Raw genomic sequence first — 19,060 nt, 5'->3', positions numbered from 1 at the left:
TAAGTGCCACCTTACATATCCTACCATCAACCTGACTTCAATATAACATGGCCAACACCTCTGTGCTTTTTGTATGTAACCTTTAAACAACTCCCCAAAATGTCATGTTTTATAGTACTTACTCTGTGCTAGTATCTGTGAATAGTAAACTGTTTTCTGTTCCATTCTAAAAATTGCACATATAACCTTATTCTGTACATGTTAGCCTATGGAAAACTTCTAGAAAGAAAAATTCACGCAACGTTTAGACTTTTTGAGGAACACTGAAACTTGTTCAGCTTTTTCTAAATAGAAAAAACATTTTTTTTTTTTTTTTTGGAATTTTAAAGGAAATCTCTCTTGATGGCTGTTTGGTTATTCAGATTTGTGGGGAAAAGAGGGTTTTACACTTATCTATGAAGTAATATGAAAGTTTATTGCATTTGTGGCAGTAAAATTGTATAGTTTTTAAAAAAATCACTTCTGGTAAGTATGTGCTGGTCAACAGTCAGTGCTACCAAAAAAGATTTTTGGGATAAGGAGTTGTTAAAAGTTTTTCATGAACTTAGCAAAAACCATTCAGACAGTGTATTTTTCAATTTAAGTCTGTACTCTGCATACACATTATACATGTAAGGCGGAAATCTAGAGATCAAAACTGGTGTGAAATGTGTCAGTTCGCTTTGTAGGAAGTACATCTTTTGTGGAGCATACGGCACTTGTACTCTGGGATCACAGCTGGCTTCCTATTGGTTTTGGGATGAAATTAAAAGGATTGACCATAGTTTATTGAAGCATTATAAGATGAGTTGCAGGCTAACCCAAGAGAGTATGATCTGACATACTGCCACACCTGTCCCATCCAGCTGGATGTCCCTTGAAATGAAAATGGGAGCTATCAGCAGGGGCTTGTCATTAATGCCTGCTCAGAACAAATGTTGTGCCCATTTCAGTCTGAAATAGACTGACTTTGATCTCCAAGGCAGTTGTTTTCTGCAAAAAACTTCTATTTGTCAGAGTTTTTTTGGAGAGTCTTAAGAGGGTACATTCCCAGAATGACAGTGAATGCCAGACTGGCCTGTGATCGATGAATTAGTTCCAGTTATTTTCTTTCCCTTCAGAATTGCAAATTATAAACTTATTTTGTCAGATTATTCTTAAAGCCCCTGCGTCTCTTGCACAGATCAGTTACTAATCAAGTGGAATGAAAGAGCGTAATATGTTTATCTGGACATCAAAATCCAAATGTTTGTGGGATAACTTTTTCCTTTAAAAAAGTGGACTTTTTTTTTTTTTTTTTTACAAAAACTATTAAAAGTAGCCTTATTATATATGCTGAAAATTTATTTGATTTTGGTTTTCAAGGCTTTCTTCTTCCCTGTGTGCCCTTTGTCTTTTTACTGCTTCAGTTGCTGGCATTGTAAATTAAAACCTGTTATATGTTTGACCTACTTTTAATTCTACAGTAACCAAGTTACTTTTTTGTGAGTTTGTTGTCCCGGGAGCCTGAAACTATACTGGCCTACAGAAAAGTCTTACCAAGCCATTGCCAAAGCTAAAACTAGAAAAAAGAAGCAAATTTTGGGACAGTTTGATTACTATGAGTTCCTTTGAAAAGTCATTCACAGATTCAGTTTATTACAATGATGCTTATTCCAGACTAACACTGAGGTCCTTGTATTTAAGCACCTTAAAATGCATTACAAGAATGGGTGAGAGCTGTTATCAGTTTGACAGGTGGAAACATGACAGCATGGGGAGAATGAGCTGCCCATAATCATGCTTAGAGGTCTGGGGTAAGAATCCACATCTTGGGATTGTATTTAAGCCATAGGACAGCCAGGGATTCTTAAACTGTACTGTTTGTTAGGCTTGCCTGTTAACATGACACAGGTGTAAATACATATTCCCAGCCATCTAATACATTTTTTTGAAAAATACGTTTTGAAAAATTAACCTAAAAAATGTTGGAAAATGCTGTGCCTAACCACTGTTTTTCTTAAAACTCTGTTTGTTGATTTGATTTTGTAGTCTCTACAACTAACATAAAAAGAATACAGAAACCCAGATTTTCAGTTCTACCTTCACTTAGCTCTCTGTCGCTATAGATGAGCAGACTTTTCCCTCGATTTCTTCAGCTATGACAGATCAATCTAGCTGTAATCGAACCCATATTTAGAATTGTGAATGTTCTCCAATGGGACAGTTAGGGAATACAGCATGCTCTTTGCATGCACCCTCCTACTTTCATTGGCACAGTCAGGTGCTACAAGGGACTCTGTTGAAGAAGGTGGCTGAAAGAGCTATGATGGCTTTACATCAGCTGGGATTTGCTATGCCAGGGGAATCCCCAACTGCCATTTTACATTATGCAAAGCAGCATTATCAGAGGTGAGGATCTGGCCTGTAGTATGCAGTGCTAATGAAGTAGTTTATGCATTTTCAGCTTCCAACTATAGTATGTTTTAAAAGGACTGTAGGTGTACTTCTGAAGGAAATTCATCTTACTAGCAGGCATTGCATCTTTGATGATGAGGCCAGGAAATGTAGAGACATGTCCCTCTTCTTGAGAGCTGCAAGGGGAATTTTTAGCTATTAGTGACTAGAGCCATGCCTTATATGCCCTCCCTTGTTCCCTCTCTGCGCACTGCAGCATGTTCATATGGGAAAAGGGCAGGGTGTTGCTGCCTTCTTTTTCCTTCTAACCAACTCCTACTTCTTCATCCTGGGGGTGGTCGGTCTGTTTCATGTAGCCTTAGGTTATTGGAGCCTGTCTGGTTATTTCTGGCTGTTGTTGGACAGGAGCTTTACGATGGGCTGGCTGGTTCTTGGCTACTGCTTGTTGCTGAGGTTACCAACCTTTTGGGTTCTTTTCCTGTCCTTTTGTATGCTGGATCATCTATGATGCTGGGGAGTAGGACAGTTGGTAGTCTTTTGCTTGAGACCTGGAGCAGATTTTTCCTGCATGTTAAAAAGGCAAATGACTGCGTGGGTTTTTTCACTTTCCATCTTGGCATCTTTAGGATCTAAATCACAGTTGTTACATCACAACTTTGGCAGGGACCAGTGTGTTGTATGGATTAGACAGTACCCAGCGTGAGTTCTGTTTACAGGATCTCTGGTTGTTGGGTCCCATGCAGGATATTGCCTGATAGTCAGGTTTGTCTCCAGGTCTTAAGCAGGAAGAGCTTCCCTGTATTTCATCTCTTACCTCTGACAGGCAAGGTTCTTTGAGTAGATGCGATATCTTTTATTAGGCCAACTGAGTAGCTGGAACAAAGTTCTTTGCAACCATTTTGGCACAAGAGGAATATGTTGGATTTCTGATTTCCAGGTCTTGGGGGCAGGCTTAAGCATGAAGTTGGGGCACTACATACATCCCCAGGTTTGTAGAACCTGGTCCTATTGGTACCCCATTGAATTCCTCAATGGAACAATCCTACTGGGTCACGTGACAGGAAAGGGCTACCTGTTGGCTAATAGCCTCGGCATTTAACTGTACTGTGCCTCATTAATGCAGACCCAGAAACAATGATACAGAAATCAATCTTCATTAAGACAAAGGCATGTTAATACTTTATTTTTGAGTCTGGTAGATTTTGTTGTCATTTGTTTGTGCATGTTCAGCAATGGGCCATGTTTATTCTTAATATATTCGGCTTATGGAATTTGCTCTTGGAACCTTTTTTTTCCTTTTACTTAGGCTGATGTGGCTATCTTGGTTGTGGATGCCAGCAGAGGAGAGTTTGAAGCAGGGTTTGAGACTGGTGGACAGACTCGAGAACATGGGTTATTGGTTCGTTCTCTTGGAGTAACACAACTGGCTGTTGCAGTCAATAAAATGGACCAGGTACATGCTTAAAGGTTTTAAACGATGCAACATCTTACATTCCTTATCATGAGCCCTTAATTCAGAGGATCTGTATTACTTTTCCAATAGGATTGGCCCTCCTTATAAGGTTTTCCCACCCAGTGTCTAGTTTTTATGACGTTTATGTTCAGAAAGGCAAGAATATTCTTCTAAAGTTTATAACTCTACAGATCAAGCAGGGGAGATTTTCAAAAGCAGAGTGGACTCCACTCGATTTTGAAAGTCCTCCTGAAATACTTTATAAGTAACCCCTCTAAAACTTACTGGAGTAAATGTTCAGCCCTGAATGTTTCGCCTCCGTTGTTTCCCTAATGATAGTTGAAGTTACCTGATTTCTGTCGAGGGTTACTTGTGTGGCATGCTACTGCATTTGCTCAAACATGTGCTTTGTATTAAAATGTTACATTTTAGAATTATATATTGAATATTTTGATTTCTGAAGAGGCACGGTTGTTGAATCTGAATTTTGTTGTACTCTGATGCCAGAAAACCCAACCCCAAATCTGGGGACTTGTTCATGAAAGTGTCTATTACACAAACTGCAGATTAACAAATGTAGGCCTTGCAAACTTAGTCATACAATTTTGTTCCAGTCTTGTTGGCCCTCAGTTCACTTGTTTCATAGTGTGATCTGTGCAGTCTTTCTCCAACATATAAGATGAGCACTGTGAACATCTTATTCTTTAGGCAGAGTACAATGTAAGAGTGTAATGGAAGTTGTATAGCCAAAATGCACTATTTTTATCATGATCATTTTTTAATTTTAGGTTAATTGGCAACGGGAGAGATTTCAAGAAATTACCAGTAAACTTGGCCAGTTTCTTAAACAAGCTGGCTTTAAGGTAAAGTAAATTTAAAGAATGAGATTATTGAAGCTTTGCTTAAGTCTGGCTAATTCTTTGGGGCTGGGTTGGAGTTAGTTTGCACTACTGTTGAAGTTAGTTTGTACTACTAGAGACCCTTATCAATGATTGGGGTGTGGTGCCATCTTTGCTGACACTGGTGGCTTACAGCAGAGTCCCCTGACCCCATGTTTCTCTAATGAGTGGGTACTTAAGAAGTCTCAGGTGCAGGTACCTGGCATTTGACCTCTTTTAGAGGTTGATTCCCTTTAGGTATGTGGGTTCCTTGGAATGCCACAAATTAGCCACTCATGTTCTTTGAGGCCTGGAGAGAATGTTTTCTGCACGGAAAAATTACAAGCCACTAACTTCTCTTTTTTTTTTTGAAATCTTGGTATCCTAGAGGACTTATTGGGCGTGTTACAGTAGAGTCTTACAAGTCAGAGCAGCTTTTAGTTCAGATTGTGGGTTAGCGAGGATACTTTAGAGACTTTTGCCTTAATTTGAAGGTGGTCTTGGCTTTGTCTTACTGTTGCTTTTACCTCTTTTGGTCATGTGGCAGACTAAATCTGCACTTACATATCCCTCCCAGACATATGGAGTTTCTATACTAAGGTCATTTATTAGTTAAAGTTTATAAAATGCCCCATTTAATTCAGATTTCTCTTCCTTTGCTTTTGTGTTTTGATAAATAGAAGAGATGAATTGGGCAACAGGGCTACTGTATTTTTAAATAATTTAAATATTCAACTTGATAGAAGCCTTATGTATTAGGAAAAATATGTTTTTATTTGTTCAAGAGAATTATAATGACTGACTATTTTGTATCTTAGTAACAGTTATGATAATGTTGAAGATTTGTTTCTTCCATCTACTTTTACATGTTGTTATCATTTTAATTAAACACTCTGTTTAACTTGTGTTTGCTTTCTTACTTAGGAGTCTGATGTAGCTTATATCCCAACAAGTGGTCTTGGAGGTGAAAACCTGGTTACAAAATGTGAATCAAGTGAACTCACTAAATGGTATAAGGGGAAATGTTTGCTAGAGCAAATTGGTAAGTGTGCCATTCTGCTGATTTAAATAGCATAGTTGATTACATAACTGTGAATTTTTGAGATGGTCATTTGTATTATTAAGTGCAGAAATCTTTGTCTTATTATTTCTTTTCAGATTATTTCAAGCCACCACAGAGATCAGTGGAAAAACCATTCAGATTATGTGTTTCTGATGTCTTTAAAGGTTGGTTCTCTTATAAAGTTTATTTTTACTAATCATTTCAAAAACATATCTTAAGACATGAATGAATTTGTATGTATATCTTAAAATAATTCTAAGTCAGTGTAAGATAACATTTTACAAGCATGTTTTAAAATCTGACTTTAAAGTGCTTAGAGACATCTGTTCAATACTACTTACATGTATTAAGTTTTTCACAGTGTTCTTAGTGGTGGTTAGTAAGTGGTGTTATCTGGATTTTACTGATGGAAGGACTGAGGCAAAAATTAAGTAACTTGCTAATGGCTATGCAGTGAGTACATACAGTGCATACAGTGGAACTTGTGAATTTCCTGATCCCAATCCGTTTGATGAGTTGCTAGCATGATCTGACATTTAATATTCTACCTGGCAGAGGAACATGAATTTTATTCAAGCATCATCAGTTTTATTACTCTCAAAGTGTATTTTTAAAGAAACTTGCCATGTATGCGTGTTGTAATTGTACTTGAACCCAGCTAGATCGTGTAGTAAGCTGGGTATCAGGTTACACAGATAGAGCTCCTGTGTACGAATATAGACCTGCTGTTTCAGAATGGTTAGTTGCACATTTAAATATCACTTGAACCCCCACACAGATTTCTTTGTATGCATGCCAACTGGTTCTAAACACAAAACTTGTATAATTTTTGGCACTTAGTGTGCTGGAGGGGTGCGACGTCTACATTCCTTCTCCCCTTATCTGAGCTGTTGGCAATATTACTTCTGTCAGTTGACCAACCCCGTAACTCATCTGTAAGTTATGCTAATGCATAAATAACTGGGTATCCAGCAATAGTAGTAATGAATACAAAAGAAGGAAATGGTGGGCCTTGACTCAAAATTAATATAACATCTGCAATAGCTTTTCATGCTAAATGTTAGTAAACCAGCTGTCAGCTGACTTTCTAGGAGTAAAAGAAACACCGAGAGAGCTTTCAGAATTTCCAGTTCATTGGACAATAAACCAACAAGAAACACATCCACAACTGCAATTTTTAAGGATTTTTTTGAGACATCTCAGCATATGCAAGGTTGTTTTTTGGGGGTTTTTTTTACTGTAAATTGTAAAGAAGGGGAGGGAGAATGGTACAAACTTGTATAAAATTGTATAGGTTAACCCTTCTATTTATTGAAAATTAATAATTGGTTTGTTTAGCAACTACATTTGTTTTCGAGTGGAGAGTTTCAGCTCATATTTCAGAAAAATAATCAGATTAGGAGTTTTGGAATTAATATTTTGTTTTCATTATGATGTAGAGCTGGCTGCCTTTCAAATACTGAATACTTTCTTACTGGGAAAAATGCATTTTATCACATTAAAAATCTGCTTGTATGCTGCTAATAGGTCAGCTTACCAAAAAAGAAAAATAAAGATTGCCTCTTAACATGCACTTATCTATCTGTTGTTTTAATTTGTTGCCATGTTCTTTACAGACCAAGGATCAGGATTTTGTGTAACTGGTAAAATAGAAGCAGGCTATATTCAGGTTGGAGAGAGACTTCTGGCAATGCCTCCCAATGAAACTTGCACTGCAAAAGGTATAGTCTTCAAAGGCTTGTTTACTTTCAGGTCAATACTGAGCTAGAAGCAGTTGCTGAAATGGTAACAGATATTCAAACTGATACTAACTGTCAAACATAAAATGTGAAAGCATAAAACGAATTTCTTTAGATGTGACTGTATTTGTATAACTATCTATCTTTGAAAGACTTGCGAAATGTTGCAGCCCTTACAGATCAATTTTAACTTGTAAAGCTTTTTCATGCTCTGTTGGCCATGCTAAGCAGTTACTTGAAAGACGTTCCATTGACAGTTACGGGGTGCCAGTCGAACTGTGCTCCATGCAGTAGAAACTCAAATATTGTTCTGCAGTTAAAAAACAAATTAATAAATGAGTAATAAACTGAATTCCTTCTTTCAAAGAAGGCCAACAAAGAGGAAAGGTACAATGTATTGGAAATAATTTGTTTCAGTACATTTGTGAAAAGGTGGGAAACTGTCATATTCTTTCCAGTATAGGATGCACTGGTTAAGGTGAGATATTTCTTCTAAAAATAATCTGATTCTTAAATCAGAGTAAAAAAGAAAAGTCAAAAGAGTTCTGTGCACCACAGATTTTGTCCTCATAAGTGCATCTTTTTTGATGTCTTTTTTTTTTTTTTATCTTAAGTTTAGAGTCAGAAAATTTGAATCAGTTTTAAATTCAGGGGAAAGTGTGTGTGTGTGTGTGAGAAAATATTCAGCTACTTAATGTCTAGTACATTTAAAGTGCTAAGGAGTAAATGCGTGTCTCTTAAATGGATAAAAGTGAAAGCATGAGTCTGTCACAGCTTAGAACAAATCCATTCAGGAGCTTTGTAGAGTTTTCAGTAGTAAAGGTCATAGAAGTAGGAGCTGGATATGTTTTAAAAAGCAAGTAAGGAGGTTTTCAGACCGATCATCTTATGTCTGACACAACTCGTACGTACCCTTGAGGTTTGCCACGATTATAGATTGGAGGTGAAGAATATAAGTAGGTGATAGGGGTATACAAAAATGGCAGCAAGCAGTGATTTATTTTGCATCCTCAGTCCTGTGTTGGATCCCTGGTTTAACTGAGAGCAAAAGGGAATGTTACAGTAGTAATGATAAGCAGGCTACAGGGCTACCCTGGCCACACCTCTACGCTAGTTATAGGAGAGGAAGGAGTGGCATAGATACGGTTACCCTCGTTGCACGTCACCTGAGAATCCCCCAGAGTAAAGTCAGAGTTAGAGCATCACGTAGTGGCTTAAGTGTAGCTGGAGTTATTAACTATTTCACATGAGGAGAAAACAGTTTATCTTCCAGTACAAACAAGGGATATGCTAATTTTTGGCCATTATGCAACCAACGTACCACTTTCAACAAAAAAAATTGAACTTCATTTATCATTTTATGGCAGTGTCACCTCCTACGTGCAGTAATTTTCAGCATCACTTAACAAATACTGCTTTTTTTCATGACTGACATTTAAATTTAAGTGACACTAGGCACAGCCTGGTGCATGGGGATAGGGAGACAAAACAATAAATACAGCTTTGGGACATGCTAACATGAATCGCGTTTTATTTATTAAGCTCTACAACAGAGTGCAGCAGGATTTGTGATATGGGCAATATTAAAAAAAACAAACCCTCAAAAACCAACGTTTGCTAAGATCTCTTTCTCCTTCTGATATCAGCCAAGAACATCACAATGATAAAGAAGGAAGAATTTTTGTTTTATCCTTGCCCAAGTGTCTACACCTGATTGTGTCAAACTTACTTAAAATACATTACAAACCAATGCTTATATAGATGCTTTCTAATAGGCGCTACATTGCTGCAAATGAGAGACATTCGGTGCGCTCTTCTGTGAAAGAGAGCAAACCCACTGAAGGTAAATGAAAGTTGACAGAAGTACCAATAAGAAACATGAAAGGTGCGGTGTAGGGTATGTCTGTGCATCACAGGATGGGTGTGGCAAGGATTGTGATATTAGTACTTAGTGGTATTTTCAAGAACGCGTCATCTGCGCTGTGTGATTGGTACTGAGTCCACTCCCATGAGTTAGACAAAGCCATATTAATACGCAAGGTGGTTTGAAAGATTGCTGAGTCCCAGTCAAAAAAAAAATGTTTCCTTTTGTGTTCTTAGCTGAAAAGCTTTTACTATCAGTCCATTCATACTGAAAAGTGATGAGTAATGGTTGATGAAGCACAAATGTCTCAAGCAGAACTGTTTGTTTGTAACTCGGAACCTAGGTACTTCACTCTGGGGTTCTGTTCTTACTCATTTCCAGGAATCACGCTGCATGATGAACCAGTTGATTGGGCTGCAGCAGGAGATCACGTTAGTCTCACTTTGACCGGCATGGATATCATCAAAATCAAGTGAGTGCAAAATGAAGTTTCGGTGTAAGTAACGGTTTGTTTTTAATGAAAAACCATGTAACTATTACTCTTCACAATCAGCGGTTTACTTGAAGAATGATTTGGCTACCAGGATATTTAAAACCAAAGTGATGCATATCACCTGGCTTGTATGTGCATACGTTGGAAACATCTGCTTTATGTGCAACGGCAGTCTCAGAATACTGTTAGAGTTCATAATCAATTGACCTTCATGCTTTCGGGGTAACTTTAAAAACCCATTTCCTTAGAAGGTCTTTTCCTAATTTTTACATAGAATTACAGAGCATGCTCTAAGGTATTATTAATAATTTTACATAAAATGTTTATCAAGAATTCATCAAGCTGTAAATCATACAGATGGCAAAGTAAATCTGAACAAATAATAGGACATACCAGCATCTTACTATTAACTACAGGTTAACAAACTGTTTGCAGCAAACAGTTCTTTCAACAAATGTGCCCCTTTTTCTGTTTGTACACTGTTTTAAAAAACATGTGATTTCTTTTTTTAAATAAGTTAAGCTGTTCAGACTTATTTAGCATATGGCTTGTGCAGTCAGTTTATAGAATTCATACACAGTGTATGCCTTGGTCTTGGAGTGAGTATTGGCTAGCTGTACATTGTGATTTATGCTAATTAATCAGATAGAAAATTCTTACAGTTTCTTTTTGGCATCCTAATTGGACCACTAAACTAGAGCTTTCAAGTTGGTTGCCAAATTGCTCCACATGTCAAAACTTGTGCCAGTTTATATTCTGCCCTGGATGGACAAAAAAGAGAGTTCTTTTGACTTCCTTGTTACAGGATGTATATCTACTGAAAATCCTTGTGCTACTGTAATGGAGACTGAGTGGTTTTTACACAGTGGTGTCTGACTGGTTCTTTTTTCTTCCCTTTTTTAGTGTGGGCTGTGTGTTTTGTGATCCCAAGGAACCCATCAGAGTCTGCACTCGTTTCAGAGCTCGGGTCCTCATCTTTAATATTGAGGTCCCACTTACTAAAGGATTCCCTGTAAGTTTCATGATACTCTTCTGTTTTAACATTCTTGTATTCTCCTTTAGTGGCTTAGTATGTTTCTGTATATAAAAAGGAATGTCACATTCATGAAAAAGGGGACACACTTGAAACACCTGATTCTTCTGTAGCTTAAAGAGGGTGCAAAGTTGCATCTTTGGAAGCATATGTCTGCTCTTGCTCCTGGTTTGATGTAATGTCTGCATATGGAGTTCACTTACAGAGTTAAGCCAGCTTTTTATTAAAAAGACTCTGGAGGCAGTGTATGTAGGGGTTTGGCAATGCAACTGGTTTTCAGTTATTTGAAAAATTCAGCATATGCTACAGGACTGATGTAGTGCAGACAGTAAGCAAAAGGCATAAAGAATTAGTATATATATGTAATATATGGAAGACTGCAGACTTTGAGAGATCTATGCTTATTGTGTCCACAAAAATAACAGGAAGTCTGGGATGTGGTTTCTCTAGGTGATAAACACTGCTTTTTGAATTGAAGAAATGGGGTGCTGAACACAAGTTGGATTCCTCACTGAGGAGTGCTTTGAGCCTCTGCCTGCAAATACAGTAAATGATTTGTGTTCCTAATTCAAGCTGTTTTTGAGCCACTTCCTTATTTTGGCCTGTGTATCAATACAAAGGATTTTTCAGAAGTCACACTTTGGATCTAAAGACTTTTCTGGGTGCTAGCAAGTAAGGTTGTAGTTGAAGATGTAGGTCGCTGGTTGAAACAATAAACTTCTGTTGTTTTAGGTGCTTTTACACTATCAAACCATAAGTGAGCCAGCCACTATCAGGAGATTATTGAGTGTCCTTCACAAGAATACTGGCGAAGTCACAAAGAAAAAACCTAAGTAAGTATTTTGAGGTAACTAATAATTACACTAGAAATTTGACAGATGTGCACTGGGTAATCTAAAGCAGATTGGTTGAGACTCTGTTATGAAACAAGTTCTCTGTTTAAGGATATAATAATAATATGCTTATATCTTATATATACATTTTCAACTATAGGTTATATAAAGCAAGCAGAATATCATCCCTATTTTACACAATGTGACACAGAGATAAAGCAACTTGTCAGAGGTCACACAGCAAATTATTAGCAAAACCAGGAATAATTTTCAGTTTCTGGTCAAGTCTTTATGAAATAGACCCAACAAGGTGATGTCTATATTGTAGCTTCGACACTGGCTGTTTAAAGCCACATTTAGGCCCCCTCAGGCCCCAGGAGAGGTGCACCTAGGCCATGGGTCAGTGAGGATCTAGTCAAGGAACTTCTGGAGGGTCTGGATATATTTAAATCAGCTGGTCTGGACGATCTCCACCCCAGCGTGCTGAGAGAATTAGCTGAGGTCATCGTGGGAACCCTGGCACAGCTTTACAAGCACTCGTGGTGCTCTGGTGTGGTGCCAGAGGACTGGAAGAGGGCCAATGTGGTTCCCATCTTCAAAAAAGGAAGGAAGGTGGACCCAGGAAGCTATAGGCCAATTAATCTTACCTTGATCCTGGGTAAGCTTTTTGAGAGAATTATCCTGGAACACGTCCACGAGGGGCCAGCAGGGGAGGTTATGCTTAGGGGCAACCAACATGGGTTCATTAGAGGCAGGTCCTGTCAGACCAACCTGGTCACAAAATCCTTAGATGCAGGGGTAGCAGTGGGGAGGTGGTCTTTCTGGAGTTTAGGAAGGCCTTCGACACTGTCTCTCATCCCATTCTCATTAAAAAACTGGAGGACTGTGGTGTTGACACCTACACAGTCAAATGGGTTGCCAACTGGCTGGAGGGCCGCACCCAGAGAGTGGTGGTGGACAGGTCATTTTCGACCTGGAGGGATGTGGGCAGTGGGCTTTCGCAGGGCTCGGTCCTCGGGCCCGCACTGTTCAACATCTTCATCAGTGCCCTGGATGAGGGGGTAAAAATCACCCTGTTCAAATTTGCTGACAACACTGAAATGTGGGGGGATGTGAGTACACTAGAAAGGAGGAATAGGCTGCAATTGGACCTAGACAGGTTACAAGGGTGGACGGATAAGAACAGGATGGGATTCAACACTGACAGATGCAAGGTGATGCACCTGGGGAGAAAGAACCAGCAGCATACCTACAGGCTGGGGAACTCCCTTCTCGTCAGTACAGAGGCAGAAAAGGATCTTGGAGTCATCATTGATGCCAAGATGAACATGGACCGGCAGTGTGGGGAGGCAGTCAGGAAGGCCAACTGCACCTTGTCATGCATCCACAGATGCATCTCAAGCAAGTCCAAGGAGGTGATCCTCCCCACCTATACGACACTGGTCAGCCCGCGGTTGAAGTACTGCATCCAGTTCTGAGCACCGCACTTCAAGATGGATGTAGACAACATGGAGAGGTTCCAGAGGAGAGCCACTCATGTGATCGGGGGCAACAGGGCAGGCCCTATGAGGAGAGGCTACGGGACCTGAACCTGGTCAGCCTCCACAAGAGAAGGCTGAGGAGGGGTCTAGTGGCCTGTTACAAACTAGTCAGAGGGGATCAGCAGGCATCGGGGGAGTCCCTGTTTCCCCGAGCACTACCAGGAGTGACCAGAAATAACGGTCAGAAGCTGGCAGAGGATAGATTCAGACTAGACTTCAGGAGGCGCTACTTCACAGTCAGGGCGGCTAGGATCTGGAACCAGCTTCCAAGAGAAGTGGTGCTGGCTCCTACCCTGGGGGTCTTTAAGAGGAGGCTAGATGAACACCTTGCTGGGGTTGTTTCACCCCAGTACTCTTTCCTGCCATGGCAAGGTGTCGGACTAGATGATCTCAGGTCCCTTCCAACCCTACAGACTATGAAACATTCTTCTTGGCATGCCACTGATTGACATTACCAGAATGGCCCACTCCCAAAGAATTCCAGGAACCAGTGGCCTGATAAAACAAGCAATAAGCTACAAAATTATTTCACAAAAAATGTGTAATAACTATGTAGCTTATTCTATCACACCATTAATTGAATGTGTGACTCAGTGCTCTCCTGCAGCTGGGGACCCCATCTATTTAGGGGCTGTCAGCCACTGTGCACCACCCACTGTGAGCCCTACAACCAGTGAGGCTTGCAGCAAGGGTAGTGTTCTTGGTTGCAGGGCCTTCAGTGGGGGCAGTACAGGGAATGCTGCCTCTACTGCAAGTCCCACTGAGTTCTGTCAACTGTGCAGCTTGTAGCTCCAGGAGCTGGTGCAGGTGGAGCTTGGGATCATGATCTCAGCCTCCCTCTGTACTAATGATAAAGTATGATGGGATCTAATGCGAGATTGTGTGGATTGCAAATTAGATCCCATTGCACCTTTACCTGCACATGTAGAGGTTGAGAACCCTAAGGCACTTTGATAGTCATCTCTATAAAAAGAAATGTTGTTTTACTTTTATTAAACAATCTTGCACATTTGTTAAAAAAAAAAAAAAATGTTTATTTGTATGGCATTCAGTAATAGGTGAAAGCTTGGGGATGCTCTGAAAACTGGACATAAAATTTACATGCGTAACCCTCTCTCCATCCCCATGCATGCACATTTCTTTTGGAACCTGAAAAGCTCTAAAGTTTATTTAAGGTATGTAAAGGGAATCACAGGAGAGATCTTAATTTAGATGAGACTACAAAAACTCGAGATGTCTGCTTTTAAAAGGATAATTTTGGAAAGCTGAAAACAATTATGAGCCAATTCAGTTGGAAGAAAGGATGTAGACAGCAAATGTGAATGATGATTTGGAGCAGTTAAGTATTTTCTGAACATCTAAATAGACCAAATCAATAAAACGCCCTACCCAGGATAAACACTTGGCTGAAATGGGAAGTGAAAGCAGCTACACAAATTTAAAAAATATAACAGATGGATGAAAGGGTATGTTGATAGTTATGGATATAAAACAGAGACTAGGAATAGTAGAAAACTGATAAGGAAAGCAAAAAGACAAAAGAAGGAATCCATGACTACTAGAGTTTAAAAAAATACTCTTTATTATCCCATATTATAAAGAAATAGAATCCTAATAATCCTGTTGGTCTATTACTAGATGGAAAGCACAAATTACATTTTCATGTCATATGCAGGTAATGAAATATTTCCTGTTGCAGCAGTTTTTACTGAAGATGTTAAAAGTGCATTGTTCTTGTAACTTTTTTAAATGCAAGACAGACCTACTTTTAAATAGTTTTAAAAGAATTGGCCCAAGGACTCTTTGGATCATTAGTGTTGATTGTCAGAGTTCTAGAAGAGGGAAAGAGAGGTTAATATGGCAATATTTAAAAAATAATAGATTGAATTAAACACGTAGTATGAAAGAAAGTAGTGTGACAGTACCAGTTCACAGGTGTTTAAGGGGAACCTATTTTGCAAAACTATCTTAATGGAGGGAAGGATGGCGGGAATTGGATAAGATTGTAAGTTGGGTTAGTGAAGGTAACATGGTGTACTTTAACTTCTGTATAGTATTTGGCTCGGTACCAGACAACATTTTGATTAAGATCAATTTTAAACTGGTTAAATCATAGATCTTGGGATACAATTATAAATGGGAAGAACGTCACTGAATGAATATATAACTAGTGATTTCCAAAAGGATTACTTCTTGGCCACAGGCTATTTAACACTTTACCAGTTACCGGGAAGAAAATCTAAATCAGCACTTTAAAGTTTAGATCAGCAGTGGCCAACCTGTGGCACACATGCCCTAAGTGGCACTTGCAGCCGACTGGGAAGGGGACAGGCAACAAAGCAGGAGATACAGCAGGAACAGAAAACAGAGCTGAAGCTGAGCAGGGATCATGGGGCAGGTGGCGGGTGGGGGCAGACATGGGGCAAAAGGGCCAGGGGCACAAGGGATGGGTGTCTGGCCCCCTGCCCCCCCACTGCTGCTTTTGCTGCCACAGCAGTGGGGAGGGACAAATTTAAGATGAAATTCTATAATTAGATTCTATGCATGGAAAATTGCAACAAATTTATAATTTTCCATGCATGGAATCTAATTATTGTGTGGGGGTCATTTTACAGTCAGGTAGATATGGTAATTTGCATTTGTATACAAACCCAAACCTGCCCCTTGGACTCCTGCCTCTTGTCCCCCCCGTTGCCTGCCCCCTCCCTCTTGGACCCCAGTGTAATTTACATTGGTATACAAAACCAGTGTAAATTATTCTGGTGTCTTGGTTGGTTCTGGTCCTAGTATAGAACTACCACATGTCCTTGGTTATCCAAACCTCTTTAGAAAGAGCCTGCTGAAAAGCCACTTAAATAAGTGAAAATGCAACATCTTGTAAATAATTATACATGATACTTCATGCTTCATACTGTAAAACCGCATCAAACTTAAGAGAAAATATATTAAAGATTGTAGAGCTTAAGAGAACAACAGTTACAAGTTTATGAGTAGACAGGAGAGAAGGCAAGTGGTAGGTGGGGCAGCTGTCAGGTTGAGCAGACATCGTAGAGGGAAGATGGGGCAGGTAGCAAGGGGAGGCAAGTGGTTGAGGAGGACAAATGTCAAGCAGCAAGAGATAGGGGTTAAGCCATTTGACTTCCCTGTCACCCGTCTGCCTACTGCAGGCTTCCCCACTTGCCCCACCGCAGCAGTGGAGGGGATGACCCTCCAATAATTGTATTCCATACATGAAAAAGTATAACAAATGTATAATTTTTCCATGTATAGAATCTAATTATTGTGGGGGGGTGTCTTAAGTCAAAGTCACCTGAGCTTCAGGTAAATGCAGTACATTAAATAAAGCTTAAAAGGAGAACTGTTTCTTATATAATACCAGCAGTTACAAGCAAGTAAAACTGTTGTTGTTTGACTAATCAAGGATTCAGAGAACCAAGGATGTCCTGTTTCTGGATTGCTTAGTTAGGAAGAAGTAGCTCTGTAATAAAAAGAATATCTTGAGTCTGCTCATTAGTTAGCTGAACATGAGTTTGTAGTTCGATGTTTGCCCAAAAGAGGTGTAGTAAACTTTGGGAATATAATTAGAGGAGTATCAAGGAGTAAGAACTATCATTGAAGTGCTGTGTTCATAATTATGAAATGAGAGACTCAAGGAGTTCAATGTATATAAAATACAATCGTATGATTTTACTTACAGATTTCTGACAAAAGGACAGAATGCTTTAATAGAACTACAGACACAACGGCCTGTTGCTCTCGAGTTGTACAAAGATTTCAAGGAGCTAGGAAGGTTTATGTTACGCTACAGTGGATCCACTATTGCTGCAGGAGTTGTCACGGAGGTATGGTGCTTCTGTAGCAGATTTTCTATGATGTTACTTCTTGTGAGGCAGTAGAGTTAGCTTTCTGAGTGAATTGGCTTTTCTGACAAAGCCCAGAGACTGTGACTTGGAAATGTATAGCACTTTTACATGTGCTTGGGGCAGGGAGGGAAGCGCTTTAATTAGGGCAGCAAGCCACTCTAATTAAAGTGCTGCAGTGTCTGGTGTATTAGCAACCCTGCACTTCAAAACAGCAGTTGGCTTTAGTTCGATGAGCTTTGGTTGAAGTGCCTCTGATGTTCAGTCTGATTTTTTCCCAGAGGTTGAAGTGCCTCTGCTGCCATTTTGAAGCTTGGATATCCTAATACACAAGACATGGAGGCTGCCTGGAGTGCAATAATTACAGTGCTCCAGCAGGCTCAGTTAATTGGGTCTGCTCCAATGCACTGTAAATCAGAGCAGCCCCAAAGCCCTGCAGACATAACAATGTCTACAGGCACCCTTAGTTAGGCACCCAACATCTACAGGCACCCTACATGCTCCGATGCACTGTTAGCCTGAAAAAAAAGAATATACTTCTAGTTTGAAGAAAATGGGTCAAACTGGTTTAGGGGGAAAATTACGTTGGCTAGAAATTTAGAATTTTGTCTGTCTATTCGTCTGTCTGTAACTGAAAAAAATGGCTTATTATGACTTCTTCAAATTTTTCATCAAATACAGTAATATTTATATAAGGAACGTGGTGATATATTCCTAACCCTTACCCATGTGCTTTTAACACAAGTTCCTGTAACTGAATGGCTCTGCACATTGTTACACTGGTGCCTTAATATGTTGCTCTTAACCATTTCAACCTTGTTAAACAACTCAGAATGAAGCCTTTGATCCTGTAATCGTTTATGTGCCTGCTTAATCTCACTAAGTTTTCCATTTTGATCAATGAATGTAAAATAAAGTATATATCTGGAAATACAGAATCAAGGTCTAATTAAGCGTATGGCTTGTAAGTTATTATTTGGAAACAAGCTTCTAATATACAGAGTATTGTTTCAAAGTGTTTCAGAGAGAAACTAAAAGGTATTGTTAGTAGAAAAATGTTTAAAAAGAAAGTCTAGTAATTCTTGCTGATCTGTATAGCTTTCTTTATGCTATTTTTCATTTGTTTGTTATGGAATAAATAAAACCATTGTGCCTTTTTTATTTTTAGATTAAAGAATGACATTGGTGCCAGGATTTCCACAACCCAACCAAAATGCAGCCTGCTAAGAGTCAAGTTCAGCTGAAGGAACAAAGTGCAATTAATTTGAAAAAAAAAAAATTAAAATCACATTAAACTTCAAGGGAACTTTTTATCAATTTCTCCCCACAGCAAAACAAGATGGCAACAGACAGGGAAATGCAAATGTTGCACTTTCTCATGGCAAAAGCTTCTGTATTTCCCCTTGTGACATTTTTTTTTCACAGAGCTTTATGGAAACTTGCTTGGGAAGATGCATAAGAAGATAAGATGGTGAATCATCATGAAACATACTTGCTACTTCCAGCCATAGAGAGTTTACATATTTTCTTTGATTTGCTTACTTGCTGCACAGTAATCCAGCAAAGTAACTTAATTGGCCTAATATATTTTTAAGATTTGAGATGAATGCTTATTCAGGGAAAAAATGATTTACTGCAGTTTCAGAGAATGGTGTTTTGTGTCATTCACAGGGTTATTTGCCCCATCCCAAATTTTATTTAAAAAGAAATCTTCATTTGATATGTAGTGGAAGCTGTGTCATCAATGGTTAATTTGATTTTCTTTTTTTAAGTGTAAAAATAATAAAGTAGCCTGGTCTGAGCATCATGTTTTGCTTCCATTGAACCATATGATTTCATCTAAACCATGTCTAAAGTCTGTTAAATCGGTCATAATTTTGCAGGACCAATTGGTGTCTGTGTAATGACAGAAGTAAAACTAAAGACT

The 19,060-nt window shown here is 39.0% G+C and overlaps 1 protein-coding gene across 4 annotated transcripts in view; it reads left to right on the top strand.

The window, feature by feature from the left end:
- The window catches only part of HBS1L (HBS1 like translational GTPase), a 109,711-nt gene extending 90,771 nt beyond the window's left edge, over positions 1–18,940 (top strand). For all 4 annotated transcript variants that reach the window (XM_090039691.1, XM_090039699.1, XM_090039681.1 and 1 more), the window contains 10 exons: positions 3,683–3,829; positions 4,618–4,692; positions 5,632–5,749; positions 5,866–5,934; positions 7,387–7,491; positions 9,755–9,845; positions 10,770–10,878; positions 11,632–11,732; positions 16,971–17,115; positions 18,302–18,940. In XM_090039691.1, coding sequence (XP_089895817.1) covers positions 3,683–3,829; positions 4,618–4,692; positions 5,632–5,749; positions 5,866–5,934; positions 7,387–7,491; positions 9,755–9,845; positions 10,770–10,878; positions 11,632–11,732; positions 16,971–17,115; positions 18,302–18,313 — 972 coding nt within the window. In that variant the 3' untranslated portion in view covers positions 18,314–18,940. The remainder of the gene's footprint in view (positions 1–3,682; positions 3,830–4,617; positions 4,693–5,631; positions 5,750–5,865; positions 5,935–7,386; positions 7,492–9,754; positions 9,846–10,769; positions 10,879–11,631; positions 11,733–16,970; positions 17,116–18,301) is intronic.
- Positions 18,941–19,060: the final 120 nt, after the last annotated feature.

The sequence above is a fragment of the Crocodylus siamensis genome, chromosome 1 (genome assembly GCF_052110815.1).
Source record: "Crocodylus siamensis isolate JL-2025a chromosome 1, ASM5211081v1, whole genome shotgun sequence".
Classification (NCBI taxonomy): Eukaryota; Metazoa; Chordata; order Crocodylia; family Crocodylidae; genus Crocodylus; species Crocodylus siamensis.
Note: the sequence above shows the minus strand (reverse complement) of the source record. Positions and strands in the feature narration are given on the sequence as shown.